At 49.9% G+C, this 19,554-nt stretch overlaps 1 protein-coding gene across 2 annotated transcripts; it reads right to left on the reverse strand.

The window, feature by feature from the left end:
* Window positions 1-408: 408 nt before the first annotated feature.
* On the reverse strand, window positions 409-14,048 carry FAM86A (family with sequence similarity 86, member A). Of its 2 annotated transcripts, XM_008569125.1 has the most exons (8): window positions 13,953-14,048; window positions 11,989-12,051; window positions 10,658-10,738; window positions 9,287-9,388; window positions 4,140-4,273; window positions 3,793-4,058; window positions 2,357-2,506; window positions 409-808 (listed from the first exon to the last, which is right to left on the reverse strand). In XM_008569125.1, the coding sequence occupies exons 1-8, from the start codon at window positions 14,046-14,048 to the stop codon at window positions 708-710; spliced, it is 993 nt and encodes a 330-aa protein (XP_008567347.1). In that variant the 3' UTR covers window positions 409-707. The 2 variants fall into 2 exon arrangements, with proteins under 2 accessions (XP_008567347.1, XP_008567349.1); XM_008569127.1 differs by lacking the exons at window positions 3,793-4,058; window positions 4,140-4,273; window positions 9,287-9,388.
* Window positions 14,049-19,554: the final 5,506 nt, after the last annotated feature.

A 19,554-nucleotide genomic window follows, 5' to 3' on the forward strand; every position in this document is an offset into this window, starting at 1 on the left:
GTCTTACTTTTCTGTCCTTTGCCTGTGCCCTCTTCGACTTGTCTTTGTCCCCCCCCTTTTTTTTTTCCTTTTTGTCTTTTTTCGTGACCCGTAACGGGATTGCAACCCTCGGTGTCGCGCCCGCACCACGCTCAGCCAGTGAGCGGGAACCGGTCTCCACATGGGATCCGAACCCTCGGCAGGAGCGCCACCACGCTCCCAAGCGGCGCACTCTCCAGTGCGCCACCGGGCTGGCCCTTTGTCCCCTTGTTTTTATCTCCTGGTGCTGGCCTTTCCCAGCCTCTGCCCTCCGTCCTGCTCCTGACATTTTGTCTCCTGCCTTGGAAACAGGCACCTGCTGCCCCACAGTGCAGTGAGATGTGTCACGCTCACAACAGGTTTGGTTTGGTGAGGAACTGAGTGTCCAGGTTGGGGAAAATCATACATGATATACATGTTTTTATTTACACAAAGGAAACACTTTGAGCCAGATTTTTCATTTCTGATTTATGGTTATTTTCTGAAGAACCAGAACTGCTGACTGAAAGGGGGCACCCATTCACTTAAACAGTTTATATCTTACTAGAACAAGTTTGTGGTTCCCGATTTGGAATCTAACACTCTGAACATTCAAGTCCAATGACAGTTCTATCAGCTTTTCCACATAAAAATTCTTCCCACGATAGTGGTTTCGTCTTCACTGTAATCTCCAAAGACGTTTGCGAAATCTACAGTGTGAGCTTCAGAATCGCCATCTCCGAGTGCTCTTGGTAAGGAAACAGTTTCTGGTCATGACAGGGCACTGCTTCCCATCGGATCCCAGCCTGGCCTGGAAACAGAACACACGTGGCTCAGGATGGCAGTGTTTGGGGACAGGACACAGGTGTGGGGGTGTCCAAACTGGTTTGGGTGGTTCCCAGATTTCCAGCCTACCTGGACTCTGAGAATCAGCCTTCGGGGTGGGGTAGGAGAAGAAAATTTGGGTTTAATACAGCAGTGATGGCAGCAGGGGTGGTTGCCTTTCCCCACCGGGCCACTTGGGTTCTCTGTCACTGCTCTGCATCTGTCCACCCATCCCTGGGCACAGCTCGGGAGGGGCCGAGCTTTGAACCCGTGTCTGCCCGACAGCAGCTGTTCCTCACAAAAGCTAGAAGGGCTCAGGTGGTCTTCGTAAGCACGGAGGTCTGAAGAGCCATTAGGCAGGATGCTTTTGTCACAGTTTTTTGTTATCAATAATAAATATAAGAATGAAGTGGTACAGACATAAAAGTGTAGAAGTCTCTGTAAACCCACCACCCAAGTATAACAACTGTTAATTGATGCATATTTTTCTAGATTTCCCCCATAGGTATAGCAATATGAAGATGATTACTTTTTTAAAACAAATGGGCTTACACTATATATGCTGTTTGGCACTTTCCTTTCTTAAAATATGTTTTAGGTATTTTTTCTCTTCTGTATCTGAAGGACTTTGTTCTTTTTTAAGGCTGCATGGTGCTCTATGAGTGGGTACCTGGAGTGTTCGTTGGTTTGTTTGTTCCATAATTAATGTGCCACTTGACACAGGGGGGCGCGTGGGTTGTCTGTGTCTCTGCCACCGAGGCTGCTGGGGGTGTGTCTGTGCAGACAGCCTCCAGGAGGGGCTTTGCTGTGGGGGGAGCCTGGGGCAAAGACAGGCTTCTGTGCCACCACCAGGTTGCACATGGAAAGTCCTGTCTGGGCCTGGCATGCCCCAGGGATGGCAGGGAGCTGGCTTTGGGTGGGGTGGGTGTGGTGTGGAGCATGGGAGCCAGGTGGCCTGGCTGCACTCTGTGGGCGCTTGGGGGGTCACTGTGCCCTGGAATCTTCACGGATGGGATGGGACGATGACAGCATACCCCTCCCAGGGGCTGGGGGTCTGACAAACACGCCTGAGGACAGTGCCTGGCCCGCAATGGTGCCAATCCAGGGCTGTGTAAATGGCTGACCCCAGCCTCTTCTCTGAAATCCCCTCCCCTGCTCTCCCTGCATTTACTGGGTGCCCCTAACACGGCTGCCATGTTCCTGCGCGTTCCCTGCATGCTCGGCACTGTCCTAGGTGTGTTACAGGCTTCACTCCCCTGCTGGCTGTTTCCGTGGCGCTGAAAAGGGGACTGAGGGCCAGCCTTCATGAGGGTGGGGGGCAGGACCTGTTTCCAGAGCCTGCAGTGGGCTGTCCTGTGGGCCAAACCTTGTCTAGCACCTACTGCCACCTCCATCTCATAGGTAGGGAAACTGAAGCCCACAGGTTTATGAGCCCCACTCTGAGACATGGTGGGGCCACTGGCCCTCCTGGGTCACTGCTGTGCTGCCTCCCGTCCCTCCCACCCAGAGTACCCAGGGACCCTGCCCTGCTCACCAAGCTCGGTGGTAAACAGCTGGCATGTCTCTGGGTTGCGGTTGGTGAAGGCCACGTAGGCGTCAGGGGCCCGCTGGTCCTTCCGGCAAGCAGAGAGCCTCTGCAGGACCCTGACCAGCGAGAGGATAATTTCTGGGCAATACAGCACGTCTAGGATGAAAAGCCTCAGGTTACTGAAGGACTCCCTGTGGGATTCAGGACTAAATGTGGGGTTCAGGGCTGTGCTGACCTCAGCAGCAGGACAAGGGCCTGGAAAGCAGTGGTTATGTGAGACCTGTGCCATTGTACAGGAAGAAAATTACGCGGGTGAAAAAGGAAAACCCTTAAGAGAGAAAGCTGTTAAAAGACATGGTAACAAATGGAAACATAGTTCAGACTCACTGGTGTGGTCTTTAAAAAAATATCAATTCTTGGCCTCTTGGCCTATTTAGAGGACACTTAATGAGGCAGAACCTGACTCTACCTTGGCCCTTTAGTTTCCAGGGGTCTGCTGATCTGCTTGCTGCTGTGTGGGGACACGCTTGCCCACGCCCATCAGCTAGGCTTGTGTGCCCAGCCATGCGGTGCTGTGAGTGTGTGGGCCGGGGCCAGGACTGGAGGTAAGCACCGCTGAACCAGGGAGGGGACCGAGTGGGCTTGGCAGGGGGCCAGGGGTAAAGGGAACTTTGGTGGCCTAGCCAAACACCAGATTCTCTCAAGGACCCTGTCCTTGACCAGAAGTGGCTGGTTCCCTCCTTGTGGTCTCTGAAGGACGTGGGGCATGGACCTAGGGCAGATACATGCAAGTGAAGGACAGGGTCGCAGGGCCACATAGAGGCATGGAGATGACAGTGAACCCTTGCACAGCCGTGCATGGACCAAATGGAGGTTGGTGCTGATGGGTGGGGGATGTCTGCTCTTGTTGCCTGACTCCACCTGTCCACTGTGGTCCCACCCTAGGCTGGGGTGCTGGCCACATGTGGAAGAATGAGACAGTCCTGGGAGAATCAGGGGCTGCCAGAACTCAAAGGGGCAGGTGGTGGAGGCGTGACTGGCCTGCACTCTCTTCCCTGACAGCTGCTCTGGCCATTCCATTGAGGGCCTGGCTGGCAACCGAGATGCTTTCCTCAGGCTGCTGTCTGTTCAGACTGGCTGGTGCCCTGGGGCCTGTTCCACTCGTTCATCTCAAGCCTTGCTGGGAAAGGCCAGGGTTCAGTTATTGGATGGAACCATTATAACAAGAGCAGGCCTGTCTCTGACAAGAGGGCTGTGACTTTAGGGCATGTAAGGGGTAGAACCCTGTGCTTTGATGTCACCTTGGAGGCCCAGAATGACTCTTTTGGAAGCTGCGTCATTTCTCTGCCGACAGCATCCCCTGGTCCCTCCTCTCCCAGCTGAGAGCGGGTTGGCGCTGTAAGGGGGACCGCTGGCTTGGTCTGCCCCATGCTGACAGTTACCTGCTGCGATCACAACATCTGATTGGAAGGCAGAGAGCTGAGGGACTGTCACATCGTCCCAGTCCAGCTGGGCCAGCATCACTGTGGGGCTCCCTGAGTTGGCAGTGATGTCTGACTCAAACGAAAAGCCGTTGAGAAGGACGTTCCCATGGAGCTGCTCGAGGACACGGCTATGACAGTCACTGAAGATGTACGCTCTGGGGTGGCATGTCTTGCAGATGGCTAGGCCTGTGAAACCGGCTCCACTGCCAAGTTCGAGGACAGTCCTGGGTGGGAAATGGGGACCTGTGTCCATGACTGTGCCAGGGCAAGCCTGCCTTGTGCCCTGCCCTGCCCCTTGAGGTCACCTGTGAGCGAAGGCTGCCGGGTTCTCTATGGCCCATTCCGCAAGGTAGAGGGCAGCGTCCCAGGTGACTAGGCCTGTGGTGCCATGTGAGATGATGGCTGTGCTCTCAGACAGTGTGACCGAGTCCCCTGAAGGCTGTGCCGAGAGATGGTGCAAGAGAATCCAGCTGTCAGAATACAAGTAGCTGGTGTTTACCAAAAAGTCACCATGGCTGGATGGCTGGACAAACTGGTACGTCCACACCCTGTAATGCTACTCAGCAATAGAAAGGAACAAGCTACTGACACATGATGACTTGGATGCTATTGGGGCACTGAGCTGTGGGAAGAGGCCAGTCTCAGGTTATGTACTTTGAGTCCATTCATTGAACGCTTTGGAAATGACAGAATTATAGAGGTGGAGACAGTGGCGGCAGGGGAGGGTAGGGGGTGACTACAAAAGGTGGCACGAGGGAGATCCTTGTGGTGACAGAAATGTTCTGTATTGATTACGGTGGTGCTTACATGGACCTGTGCATAGAACTACACACGCATCGTACCAGTGTCAGTGTCCTGGTTGTGATATGCACTAGTTATATATATGTTACCATCTGGGAGAAACTGGGGATGGGTACAAGGGACTCCTCTGTACTATTTTTGTGGCTTTCTATGACTCCATAGTCATTAACAACAAAGGAATCACAACTCTCTGGCATCATGAACTATGTAAAAATCTCAGCCTGTAGTTAAGTTTTCTTGGTTCAACTTGACAGCTTGGGGCCTGGGGATTCTCTCGTGTTTGGAGCTTCCTGTCCCCTGCAAAGCTGCTGAGAACAGCGCCACCAGTGTGTGGTCACCCAGGGTGCTTTCTGGCTGGCTCTGAGCTTCAGAAGGTCAGCAAGGGGTTAGGGTCTCTGGAGTACTGTGAGCATTCATTTGTTATTTCACTCATTTCTTTAACACATTTTTCCTGAGCTTCTACTCTGGGTGTTGGGGATACAGCCATGAACAGGATGAACTCAGTCACTGTGCTCATGGAACTTACATGCCAGTAGTGGATACAAACCAAAATAGACAAGGTAGTCCACATAGTTATCCAGGGCTAGGAAGAAAATAAAAAGGGTCACCTGACAATAGAAGACGGGGAGGTGGGGGTGGGGGGTTTCTTTCAGATAGGTTGTTAAGGTATGGCCTCCTGGAAGAGGTGACATGTGACCTGAGATCTGGGTAAAAAGAAGTGAGGCATGTCACGTTCTGGGGGGAGAGCATTCCAGGCAGAGCAAGTGCACAGGCCCTGTGGCAGCACAGAGGTTGGTGAGTTCAAGGAAGAGAAAGAAGACCAGGGGGGCTGGCACCCAGGAGAGCAGAAGCCAGACCAGAGAAAGGCAGGGCAGAGCACGTAGGGCCTCGTGAGCCACAGTGAGGAATTAGGATTTTAGTCTTTGTGCTAAGGGAAGCCTCTGGTGGCTTCTGAGCAGGAGAGTGACATGATCTGATTTACCTTTTTATTTTTTGGCGTCTGGCTGGTAGGGGATCTGCACCCTTGACCGTGGTGCTATAATACTGTGCTCCAACCAACTGGGCTAATTGGCCAGCCCTGATTTACCTCTTAAAAGGATCACTCTGGGGGGTGGTGGGAAGACGGTGGCAGTGGTTGCAACACACTTTTTGAATCTTCCTGAGTCTCCACATAAGAAGAAATACAGCGGCTAGGCATGGGCAACATTTACAACAAAACTAGGTGACAAGGAATCTCTGTGAACCCCCAAATGTCAACAGGTAGGGGTGAACCACCAGCAGACATAACACCTGTATGCTGCATGTGTCTGTGGAGACAGATGAGGGACGCAGTGGGGCATCTGGTAGACCTGAGCACAGGAAGCCCATGACAGCCACCGATGAGCCTTCACTGGCAGGTGCAGCGGGCCACACTGAGAACAGCAGCCAGCCTAGGAGGGGATGTGCCCACCCCAGTAATGGGAGCACATAGGGGAGTCAGGCAAGGCCTGAATAACAATTAGAAATACTCAGCAACATGTGACCAAACTCGAGAGAATTAGAAATACCAGAAAACATTTTTTCAGAACTAAAACCTACACTACAAGGAATGTGAGAATAAAAAACCAACCAACCGGGCCGGCCCGGTGGCGCACTGGATAAGTGTGCCGCTTGGGAAGCGCGGCGGCGCTCCCGCCCGAGGGTTCGGATCCCACATACAGACCGGTTCCCGCTCACTGGCTGAGCGAGGCGCGGGAGCAACGCCGAGGATTGCAATCCCGTTGCCGGTCCCCGGTCCGGTACGGGGGCAACACTGAGGGTTGCGATCCGTTGCCGGACACGGAAAAAGACAAAAGACAAAAAACAAAAACAAAAACAAAAAAAACCCAACCAACCAAACAGATAAATCCTTAAGAGAAAGAGAAGGTAAAAAGAAATTAAAATTTTAAAATCAAGAAGAAGAAAGAGATAAGCAGGATCCAGGAAAAATGACAAAGATTGAAAACAGGGAAGGAAGAGCCAACACATGGAAGAAAACAGAAACAAAGAAAAAATACTAAAACTAAGAATTCAAGAAAGCATTCCTGAAAAAACAAAAAGATCTGAAATAAATACTGAACGAGCACACACTGCACCTAAGATCACTGACCCAGAGTGATCAACCTCCAGATTCTAATAAAACTGCTGGACTTTAAATAAAAGAAAATAATTCTTTGGCTATCTAAGAGAAGAGAGCACATGATGTAAAATGAGATTAGCATCAGGCTTTTCCACAGCAATGCTTTATGCCAAAGAAAATGTAGAAACAACGGGCCAGCCCAGTGGCTCACTCGGGAGAGTGCGGTGCTGATAACACCAAGGCCCTGGGTTCGGATCCCATATAGGGATGGCCGGTTTGCTCACTGGCTGGGCGTGGTGCTGACAACACCAAGTCAAGGGTTAAGATCCCCTTACCGGTCATCTTTAAAAAAAAAAAAAAAAGAAAAGAAAATGTAGAAACATAGCTAAGATACCCAAGGAAAGAAAACATGAGTCAGGATCCTACACCCAGCAAATCCACCTTCAAGCATAAAGGGCTCCCACTGTTCCACACATGCAGGAACTCAGGGAAGATCAATCCCATGTGCCCTTCTTAAAGAATGAACTTCAGACAACCAAAATGACTAGACAGACTTCAACATACACACTGACAGTGAGCTCTCAATACATAGTTACCTACGGAACTAAGACCAAACCAGATTTAGAAGAGGTCATGCTGTGGGCAGTAGGTTGCCTAATGCCCCTAAAGATGCCTGTGCCCCAATTCCTGCAACCTGTGAATATGTTACATGATAAAAAGACTTTGAAGATGTGCTTAGGTTACAGATCTTGAGGTGGGGAAATTATCCTGGATTATCTGGGCGGACCCAACTCCATCAGATGAGTGCTTCCCCTGGCTCAAGTACAAGAGACATAAAAGAGGGCAGGTGAGATGGAAGCATGAGAGGAACTCGACTTGCTGTTGTTGGCTTTGAAGATGAAGGGGCCATGAGTCCAGGGATCCCGGGCGACTTCTGGACGCTGAGAAACACCCCTGGCCAAGAGCCAGCAAAGAAGGAGAGCTCAGTCCTACAGTTGCAAGAAACGGAATTCTGCCAATGATCTGACTGTAGACGAGGTTGAGTAAAACTTCCACGGTTCTGATTTTGAGTTAGAAACTTCGGTATAAACTCATGAGGTGATTTATCTTAAAAAGTATAGACATAGGGCCAGCCCGGTGGCGCACTGGAGAGTGCGCTGCTAGGGAGTGCGGCGGCGCTCCCGCCGAGGGTTCGGATCCCACATGGAGACCGGTTCCCGCTCACTGGCTGAGCGTGGTGTGGGCGCAACACCGAGGGTTGTGATTCCGTTGCCGGTCCCTGGTACGGGTGCGACACTGAGGGTTGCGATCCTGTTACTGGTCAGTAAAAAAGACAAAAAGGAAAAAAAAAAAGTATAGACATATGTCTCACCGTGATTAGAATGATTATCAAAAAGATAAAAAATAAATGCTGGCGAGTATGTGGAGAAAAGGAAACTCTTATACATTGTTGGTGGGAAAGGAAATTAGTACAACCATTGTGGAAAACAGTCTGGAGGTTCCTTGAAAAACTAAAAATGGAACTACTGTACGATCCAGTAATTCCAAGGCTGGATACTTATCCAAAGGAAAGGAAATTAGCACACTGAAGAGATATCTGCACCCCATATTTACTGCAGCACTGTTCACCACAGCTAAGATATGGGATCAACCTAGGTGTCCATCAACAGATGAATGGATAAAGAAAATGTGGTATATGTACACAATGGGATGCTACTCAGCCATGAAAAAGAAGGAAACCCTGTCACTTGCAGCAACATGGATGAGCCCAGAAGACATTATGTTAAGGGAGAAAAGTCAGACACAGAAAGATAAATACTGCATGTTCTCACTCCTATGTGGGAGCTAAAAAAGTTAATCTCAGAAGTAGAGAGTAGAATGGGGGTTATCAGAGGCTGGGAAGGGTAGATGGGGGATAGGGAGAGGTTAGTTAACAGATACAAACTTACAGCTAGATAGGAAGATTAAGTTCTAGAGTTTTATAGTACTGTAGGATGACTATAATTAACAACAATTTACTGTATATTTTCCAATAGCTAGAAGAGAAGATTTCGAATGGTCTCACCACAAAGAAATGATAAATGTTTGATGTGATGTATATGTTGATTAACTGATTTGTTCATTACATATTGTGTACCTGTACAGAAATACCCACAGTACCCCATGAGGCTGGAACACCCATCCGAAGGCTGTGACATTTGTCCAGTCCTGTGACGATGGTGGTGGTGGACAGGGAGAAGAGACAGCTGTCCTGTAATGTCCATCTGTCGAGTATTTATTAAGGACTGGGCGCCAGGTCCTTGCTGACCAAGTAATGTGCGTTACCTGACTGGATGCCCTGTAACCCCATGAGACAGGTGCTGCAGGTTGTTGAAGTGCTTGGTTTACAGATGAAGAAACTGAGGCTAAGGGAGCTTAATGGACCTCATCTAATTCTGCAGAATCGATGAGACAGGATTGAGGCCTGCAGGAGGCTGACTGGGGCCCGTGTCTTCACTCTGTCTGGAGGATGGTGTCTGGCCTGTGTGGGCAAGGGGGGTGAACATCTCATACCAGCAAATAGCTCCGATGGCATTGGGTGGGCTCCTTGGCAGTCAGAACCTCTGCCAACGCCTCGTACAGCTCATCCAAAGGCTCCATGTGGACAGCCTCGTGCTGGGCAGAGAGAGAGAGAGCGCTTCAGCCAAGAGGTGAAGCTACTGTCATAAATAAAACAGATTCTGCCTGTTTGCTCTTGCTCTGACCTGTGAAAATGGCAGGATGATTTTCGCCAAATTTGGGAGATCTGGGGTGAAATGTCTTAAAACAGGCCATCTGGCATATAAACAATTCACTTGGTGGGGTGACCTCACAGAGCGGTGTAAAGCAGGTTAGGGTTAAGTGTGGTCTAGGACAGAGGATACTGGGACTCGGTGGGAGCTGCCATGGGACTGTGACAGAGAGCTCTGTGTTCACATTAGATGCTGTGTTTGGAGAAAACAAATGGGGCTTTGAAGTGTGCGCCAGGCAGTAGCCTCGAGGACGGCGCTCCACGTGGCAGGGTGTGGTTTTCACCAGGCTGCTTCTCAGTGGGTGACCCCGTCATGTGCTACAGTGGCAGCAGCCGGGCTCCTCTGATGACCTCCAAGTTTCTCCTGGTGGTGCTTGGGAGACCTACTGGTGACCACAGGTGTACTGCATGGGTGACGACAGGAGGGAGGGGGCGGGTGAGGGAGCAGCAGGGATTATTTATTTGCTCAGTCTGGATGAGGTGTGGCTCTTCTGCCCAGGGGCTGGCCACTGCAGTGGCCATTGACCACTGAGGAATCGCCTCTCTGATGTCCTGTCTAGTGTCGAACCCAGTATGTTTGGGCTCCTCCTTAAAATTCATCTTTTCTCAGTCAGGAAAAGAACCCACACCAGGTAGAGCAATGGGGAGAATTTAACAAGGGGAACTAGTTACGAAGGACCGAGTTTTGCAAGAGCTAAAACTTCCAGCAGGGGCCTCCGGGCAGTCCAGAGACAAGAAGCAGGAAAACTTCCATGGGCAAGAGCAGGAAACCTGCTGGGCTGGCAGGACAGTGGAGAAGGTGGGGTTTCCAGTGCTCAGGGGCTGGGGCTGCCTCGCAGGCATGAGACCCTGCACAGTGGGGGCTGGGGCCGCAGAGGAGACACAGCTGCTGCTGGAGAACCTAGAAACAGAGCGGGGGAGAATACCCCAGCTGCTCCCTTCTTCCCACCCTGCGCTGCCTCCCAGTGGTCAAACCCAGCTGGCAGTCAGTTGTGCAGGGAGGCCCTGCGACACAGGGGTTTGCAAAGCAGGCACAGGGCACAGGAAGGACCTGAGCTCCAACGGGCAAAGCACTGGCAGGGAGCCCCCTTCCAGCCAGCCAGCCAAGTTCCACATGCTGTTGGGCTACCGGGCAGACACTGGCTGTTACCAACCTTTTTGATGAGCTCCGAGAGAAAGCACCGGGCATATTTCACTGATGGTGGGTGCTTCACACACAAGGGATGTTTCACGGTCTATGACAGAGGGCAAAATGTTGGTTGCTGGAGAGGCCCCATCTGAAGTCTACAGGCTTCAAGGGAATAGAGGGCAAACCCCAAAGTTACCCAATCCCTTGGCAAAGGCATGCATGGACACATGGCTCTGGCCCCAGGTGTCCCTCATGCATCTGAAAGATCAAGTCTTAAATATAAGCCCTTTCCTAAAAATGTTGCCACAGCCTGGCAGCTTAGAAAGGAAGGCAGAGTGACTGAGCATGGTGAGTGGGGAAGATGAGACTGGAGAGAGAGGGTCACACAGGGCCTGTTTGCTGGGAGCAGTGCAGATTTTACCTGGGGGCAACAAAGCACCTCACCAACCTTTCAGGGCATTTCTAGTTGGCCTGTGTTAGGTTTTTCAAGCAGCTCTTGCTACATTTTTTGCTGTACCACTTATGGGTGTGATGTTCAGGGAGAAAAATCACTGTAGGCTGTATTTCTCTGAACTGGTGGGTTGCCCTGAAAGTCTTCCCCTGCTCTGGCTGCCTTTTTTCCACATGGATAATCTCGGTTCACCCTCCAGCACAGGAATTCTTAACTTGGGCTCCCTGGAGGGACTTCGTGGTAGGGGATGGGAAAATGTCAGGGTTTCCCCCGAATTTGTACACAAAATGTATTCCTCTGGTGCATTTCTTTCTGGGGAGGGAGTCCACAGCTTTGGCTTTTCAGAAGGGCTCATGACCCTTAAGATAGTTAAGACCCAGGATGCAGTGTGATCCCACATAGCCCACATGGCCAGGGTGAGGGTGGGGCCGGGCCAGTTGGTGGTCCTGCCTCTAACCCACTCACAGATGCACTTCACAGTCCAAACCTCACCTCCAGGGAGCAAGGGTCCATCTACATTTAGAAAAGACACATGAGTGGGCAGGATGGACCTTCTTATTTTTCCCTTAAATGCAAAGAAGAAAGTCTCTGAGCAGCCACCAAATGCTAGAAGCTGTTCCCACACCTGTCTTCTCTGTTTTTGTTATGGATGATTTAAAAAACATTCCCTAGATTCCCTCCTCTCAGGCAGCTTTTTGTATATTCTGATGTCTTCATCTAAGAAAACAAAAGAGCCAGAACTGTCTGATGTGCTGACACCCATGTGCAATGTTGACTCCAGTGATTTTGTTCTTTGAACACGCATGTTTTTAAAGGATACAAGCGCACCTGCGGCTCTTCTGTCAGGTCTTCACGGGCCAGCCAGGGGGCCGGGTTATGTATCCCAGTGACTCTGGGATTCTTACCTTCTGCAGAATACCCAGCAGCAGCTCAGAATCTGATGAGTCCCTTAATTTTTCTTCTAGGCTCTACTGGGAGGAAAGAGAGAGAACTCTCAAGGGAGTTTTCACTGGCACATTAAACATGCAATAGAACATGTTGGCAAAGGGCTAAGTGATCTCTCCCCAGGGACCTGGAGCCAGTCTGAAGTGGAAGCCACGGGCGGGTGGCTAAAAGCCTGACATTCGGATGTCATGGGTTACACCTGGGTCAGTCGTGGGAAGAATGTTACAAGGCTGACTCTTGGTTCGCATTAGTCCTGGCTGCTTAGCTGGTGCATAGGTCACAGGTCAGCTCTGTGGCTGAACTGGTTAGCCATGAGTCACGGGAGCAGGGGGGCAACATCAAGGCTGGTGGGCTTGCCTCGGACTTGACATCTGAATTAAAATGGAAATAGGGAATGTGCAGATACCAGGCCTGTTACGCTTTCCTCTCTTACAGGGGGCTCGAGCCTAGCAGACCATTTCAGCTGCTATGTGACACTGGGCAAGTCACTTCATTTCTCCAGAGCTCCCTACCATGTCCTAAAATGCCCTTCAAGACCTGGCCCTGGCCCCTCTCTCTGACCTCATCTCCTACCATCCCTGTCCCATCCCTGCTCACTCCACTGCAGCTACACTGGCCCCTTACTGTTCCTCAAACACAGCAGGCTTGTTCTCACTGCAAGGCCTTTGCACTGCCTGCTTCCCAAGGTATTCCCTGGCCGGCTGCTTCACTGTTCAGGCCCCAGTTCAAATGCCCCCTCTTTGGGGAGGCCTCACCTGATTCCCTACTTTGATGAATCCTCCCCCACCCACTCCAGTTGCTCCAGTCCCCATTTCTCTGTCTTAGTGGCTTTACAGCCACTCATCTCCTGGTGTTTTCCTGTTAACCATTTCTTTGTTTATTCTCTGTCTCTCCCATCCAAGAAGGGCCTCATCTGTAATGTGTACTGCTGATCCCTGGTGCCTGGCTCATGGAAAGTGTTCAACAAGCATTTGGTGACTAAATAAAAATACTAGCTAACACATACATGCATTTACCATGAGCTAGGCTCTGATTCAAGGGCTTTTGTACTCAAGTAACCTGACTAAAGCCCTACGAGGTAGGTATCATTATGTGCCCCATTTTATTAATTAAAAAAAAACTATGGCACAGAGAGATGCAGTCACTTGCCCAAGGTCAGACAGCAGGTAGGGGGTTAGGCCAGGATTCAAAGCAGACAGGCTGTCTCCTGGGTCTGAACTCTCAACTACTGCATTTTCTATACTTCTTCCCTAGTCAAACAACATCTCTGGTCAAACGTGAGTGATAATAATAATCCCCACCTCATGGGTGTTGTGGGTGAGCCTAGGCAAGTATTTAGCATGGGCATGTGAACAATTATAGCCATACTGAATTGGGACCTATCATGCTATCAGGAAGGTTTCAATTTTGCGTAAAAAAATGCACATATTCCTCCTGACCGGAAATGCACTCTCAGAGTGCTAAACGTTCTATGTTGATGAAAGATGCAAATGACTAACCACCACCCCATAAGGTGGGGCAGACCCGGGGACACTCTGACTCATCCCAGTGAGCTCATCGCGCATGAATTATATACGAGACAGGGTCCATGAAGCCCCTCTGCTGGCAGACGGGAAGCTGCAAGCCATTTGCCTGTGCCGAGAATGGCAGGTCCCCAGGGCCGGTGGGGGGCCGCTCTTTGGCCTCCATCAGAGGCAGAAGAGACTCCCGCCGCCTCTGAGACGCTGTTGTGCAAAGCTTGGTGCACAGATGAGAACACCCTGGCGGGCAAGGGCAGGTGTTTCCCAATGACGGGATGATAACTGGCTTAAAAAAACAAAGCCGTGAAAGTGGTCGTAAGCTGTCCATGACCTTGGAGGAAATCCCGCGCTCCTTAACCTGCGGGGACCCCGCCCGTGCCCCCACGCGCCCGCCGCCCACCCACCTGCCAGGGGAAGGAGCGCAACGCCCGCGCCGCCAGGTAGTGGCGCTCGAAACTCCGCAGCAGGCGCGCGGTCTCCGTGCTCTCCTCGGGCGCCATGGCGGGGGCGGGGACCCGGAGTTGCCGGGAAACCGGGCGGAAGTGGACCTGAGCCTAGAGGAGGCACGAGAGGCTCCGGAAGGCGCGCGAGGCTCGGGAGGCGGGGCTTGGGGCGGGGCCAGGACGGGGTCCTGGAGGCGGGGATTAGGGTGGGGTTAGGCGATGCTTGGCACGGAAGGTGGGGCTTGGAGCGGAGTCGAGGCGGGGCGCAGAGCCCGAAAGGCGGGGCGTAGGGCGTGGCCAGGCGCTGCTCTGTTCCTGGAGGCGGGGCCTGGAGCTGCTTGGAGGCAGGACGAAGAGCCCAGAAGGCAGGGCTTGGGGTTTAGGGAGGAGCCGACGTTGGGCGAGAGTCCCCGGAGGCGGGTCTTGAAACGGGATCAAGGCGGGGCGCGGTGCTCAGGAGGCGGGGCTTGGGGCGGGACCAAGTAGTGCTCAGGTCATGGGAGGTGGCACTTGGGGAGAGGCCGTGGCAGGGTTTGGGGTCTGGGTTTAGGGGTTGGGGAAGGGGTCGAGGTGTTGCTCGGGTTCTGGAGGCGTTACTTGGGAGGGTTCGATGCGGCCCGGGATGGGGCTTGTGGCCTGGGAGTGGGGCCATAGTCGGGCCGGGCTGGGCAACAGGGTTCCCCGGGGGCGGTGTGTCAGGTCACCCGCCAGCTATCCGTTCTCGCTGTTCCTGCACCACTTCAGAAGGGTCTTTCTGGCGGGCTCCATACGTGTGGGCGCTGTCTTAGCCCCTCCCCATGAGTGCCTCCCTTCTGGGACCGCGCGGGAGGAAGCACGCCCCCGCCCCCAGCCTTTTGGTCTGGTCACCAAAATGTTTATTAAGCACCTACTATGTGCTTGGCACTGTTAGGCATTGGGGATGTGACAGAGAAAAACCAGGTGGGGTCCCTGCCCTCCAGGGGAAGTAGACATTGAAGTAATTATCACACGAATAAATACAAAAGTACAAGGGCAGTATCTACCGTGCAGGCCAGCACACCGAACTCTGAGGTCTCACAGTAGGAGTTTTCATCTTGCTGGGAAAGGAATCCGAAGGAAAAGGAGGGGTTAGGTCCTGGGGATGGGGGTGGTGGTGGGGCAGAGGTGGGGACGTGGAGGGTGGAAAAGAAAAAAAGTAATTAGTTCAAAGTTATTGTGTCTTGAGTTGACAGGCAGGGCAGTTAGTAACTAACTAGTGCTGAACCGTGTTCAAAGTCTAAACGTTTACCTTCGCACATCTCTCATAAAACTCCTTTTGGAAGAGTCCCGAGAGATAATTTGTTAAATATACTTGCAGAAGGTAGATGAGGGGACTGATTAAATCTTATTACTTTTTTCAGATGAGAAACACTGAGCCCTCATCAGCTATGAGAACGAGAGGGGAATTAATTCTAATTGAACACAATTATTCTCTCATGTCTGTTGTTCCTCCATGGAACAAAGTGAGCACAAGAAATGATAGAAAAGAAAAAAAAAGTTTCATTATTTTATTCTCTGAACGCTGTTGATTTAAATAAAGAGGGTGGACTGTGGCTATTGAGTTTTTACAAAGAATGGTTTCTGGATCTGAGATGTTGCACGAATCCTCTTAGTCGCAGTATCCTGAGACAGAGTCACCTGAGATGCCACAACGTGTCTTAACCGGGGCTGGGTCTTGGTGGTTAAGGAAGGTTGGCTTCAGATCTGGGTCAGGTGCACTGGTTTCCTTTCACTGTGTTGATCGGTTCTCTGCCTGCAGTAGACAAAGAAAAGCAATGAGAACAGGTTACTTACACTCATAAATACTGGGCTTTTTCCATTAACACACATAATAGCTATTAATTACCTTCCCCCTGAGGAGCAAAAATGTACCGTCAATGCCATAGCAAGTAATACTGCATGCTGTTATACTAAGATATTAATAAATCTAGACTGGGCCAGACTTTCCTGATGCCAGAGACGAGAAGCAGATTGAGGAAGGACCCTATATGGGCCACAGAAGTGACCCGCACAGAGAGAAGAAACTTTTGTCTTGATGTGTGGGTTCTTGGGAGAGACAAAGGTCATACATCTTAGATCTGAATCTGGAAAGATCAAGGCACTGAAATGATTTCTTTCTTTTTTTTTTTTATTCCTTTTTGTCTTTTTTACTGACCGGTAACAGGATCGCAACCCTTGGTGTCGCACCCGTACCGGGGACCGGCAACGGGATCGCAACCCTCGGTGTTGCACCTGCACCGTGCTCAGCCAGTGAGCGGGAACCGGTCTCCACATGGGATCCGAACCCTCGACGGGAGCGCCGCCGCACTCCCAAGCGGCGCACTCTCCAGTGCGCCACCGGGCCGGCCCCACTGAAATGATTTCTTAACGTTTCATGGACCTCACAAGTGTGGTATGTTCAGGTGTCAGTGAAGATTAGAACTGCTGCTTAAAAAGTAAAAATTTCCGGTGGCATTGATATGTGGGTAAGCATTAGGACTTATCTGGTACATCCTGCCCGTTGCAAGAGGGGATGTGTATGTGCAGGAACTCTTATTAAATATTCAACTCATGGATTTGAGGCTTAAAAAAACCAAACAGTAAAACCAAATGCATTTTAACTGTATGAAATGGTTTGCCTTTTAGAAATTGTCCTGTGGGTATGGTAGTTCAATCAGTACATTGAAGTTTTTCTTTTATCTCTCCTATGGCTAATGGTTTCTGTAGAAAAGAATCCATTGATTTCTTTCTAAAATGTTGCTGCAGGGTAGAGAGACCTTTATAGGTCATGTTTCAACTTATAGAAAAAATTTTATAGTTCAAATATAAATTACGTTAACGTGAACTTTGTAATGGAGTTTAAGGTTAAGTAAAGTTCCAACTTTCCATAGGCCATTTACAGTGTACAGGAAGCCCCGAGCTATCCAGACAGAAGCTGTGTTAAAGAGGAAGAATGGTCAGGGTCTGGCATAATAAGGAATATGAGAGAGTGAGTCTAATATAACTGTTGAGAAGTAGAAAGAGGTGCACCAGGGAGAGATAATGCTTTGGAAGGTGGCAGGACAAGTGTTAGGTGTTAAACTGTATCCCCTAAAAGGTAATTTGGAAGTCCTGATCCCCAGTATCTAGGAATGTAATCTTATTTGGAAATAGGGTCTTTGTAGATGTAATTAAGTTAAGATGAGTCATACTGGATTAGGGTGAGGGGTAAATCTGGTGACTGTTGTCCTTATAAAAGAGAATGCATGTAAAGACAGAGACACAGGGAGAAGATGGCTGTGTGACGACTGAGACAGAGATGGAGTGACACATGTATAAGGCAAGGAACACTGAAGATTGCTGGCAATTACCAGAAGCTAGAAGACACAAGGCAGGATCCTCCCCGAGAGCCTTCAGAGGGAGCATGGCCCGGCTGACACCTTGATTTTGGACTTCTACCCTCCAGGTCTGTGAGACAATACATTTCCATTATTTTAAGCCACCTAGATTGTGGTACTTTGTTACTGCAGCCCTACCCTAGGAAACTAATACAAATGGCCGCATTATTTTAGCGGCCCCGTTCAAAGTAAAGATGTGGGGTCCTTGTTAAAAAAACAAGAACTTCAAGATGGTGACTGCAGATTATTAAACCAAGCTGGGGGCTCTTCTGGGCCCTGTGGGGCTGCCCAGGTGGCAAGCCCACGAAGCTGACCCTGGTTGCTGGACCCCCGTGGCATGCAGGGAGGGACTAAATGGGTTATTCAATGCATCGTGATCCACTGCAGGAAACCAAAGACTACTCGCTTCTTTTTCTGATGAATGGCTGTGTATGTCACACTAGCAACACACAGAACCATGAGAACTCCTTTGATGACACTGAACCTGATTGCTGTGTTTTGGAAAGCAGATGCTCTCTGTATCTCCTCTCCTCTTTAAAAACCAGAGGGTTTTTAATCGCCTGATTATTAAGACCCTGTCCTGGCTGCTCTTGGTTCCCTGGGAAGTTTCTCATTCAGCCACTCGCAAATATTAATTATGGAAATGAAATGTACATTTAACCCAAGAAAGTGCTCACTGTAGAGAAATCTCATAGGGCAAGTCGTTGAAAGCCGATTTACTAAATGACCTCTTCGCCAAAGACCCATTTGCCTAATGACCACTTTACCAAATGGCCGATTTGCTAAAAGCCAGTTTGCTGAAAATCGGTTTGTGGGATGTCCTGCTTATCAGTAGCTGACACACACCTTACCCCAGGCTCCCAATGGGATATAGCACAGGGGCAGGGACAAAATAGTTGTAGCAAAACTCTGAAACTTAAAAAGAAAAAATCCTCCATAAATTGGTGACTCAGTCATTCATTTGTTTTCTGCCCAGTGGGCTGCTTCCTATAAATTCGCGAGAAGATTGTGGACAGTGGCTTAGAAGAAGGGAAAGGATGGACATTACTCCTTTTTGAGGGTAATTACTGTAAGCACTCAATGAATCATTGGACAGTATCTAAGTTTCTCCTGGCGGAAGAAAAGATGGCCCTGTTTATAAACAACCTACGAAAGAAGAGTGACACCAAATTCCCAGAGATGACTCTATTCTTCTTCTTCTTTTTCTTTTTTTTGGCAGCTGGCCAGTACGGGGATCCAAACTCTTGACCTTGTTGTTAGCAACACTGCACTCTAACTCACTGACCACTTTTCCTTTTGCCTAGATTTGGGGTTTTGGAGTCCTAAGAATTAGCAATCACATTTCAGACCTTCGCTTCTCTTTTTTTCAGCAGCGAGTGGAATTGTAAAGCTTTATTCCTCCTCTGGGAGCAGCTTTCTGCATTGCTGAGTTTCTGTAAATATCTAGAAGGGGCATCTTGGGGGCAGACTGTACAAGATTTCCTGAGGATCAGAAGGATCACGGCCTGACTTTCTTTATGGAACGCCTTCCTTCTGACCGGAAGGTGCCAGAAGGTTACCAGCCAGTCGGAAGATTCCCCATTTCCTCTTTATCTGTGGAGAGCTGTTATTCTGCTCTGAGGCCTCCCAAGCTGCTGGGAAACAGGATTGTTCTGCTTGAATATTCCACGCCCCCCGCAAGACCTCTTTTTGATTCTTTTTTATCTCAGGACATAACAGACTATGCTGAGAATTTCTTGGCGGTTTCTTTTGTATCTTACCTGGCCGCTAGTTGGAAGAACCCATTTCCTGGGTGAATCCTAGGGAGATGTTGTGGGGTTTGGGCGTAACCCCCAGGAGCTTACACATTAGTGGGTAGATGTGGATGCTGTCAAAAGGCTTAGACAGGTGATTCTTTTTCAAATCTGGCTCCAAAACTCTGAATATGTTCTTCATGTCCATGTGGACATTATCAAAGCATGATCTCCTTTGTTGAAATATATTATAATTTGCTGAAAAGTAGTGATAATAAAAAAGCCATTTTAGATTTTAATCCCCTGAAAGAAAACTGTCCCTTAGTTAATCTCATATTTGTCGGATCCATGAAATCTTTGAAAACTTAAACTACAAGGACACTGCTCTCTGCAGGGACAGAGAGAATACCAAGGAATTAAGTTTGTAAGAAAGAGAATAAAGAAAACATATCTATT

The sequence above is a fragment of the Galeopterus variegatus genome, unplaced genomic scaffold, assembly GCF_000696425.1.
Source record: "Galeopterus variegatus unplaced genomic scaffold, G_variegatus-3.0.2 Scaffold466, whole genome shotgun sequence".
Taxonomy (NCBI): domain Eukaryota; kingdom Metazoa; phylum Chordata; class Mammalia; order Dermoptera; family Cynocephalidae; genus Galeopterus; species Galeopterus variegatus.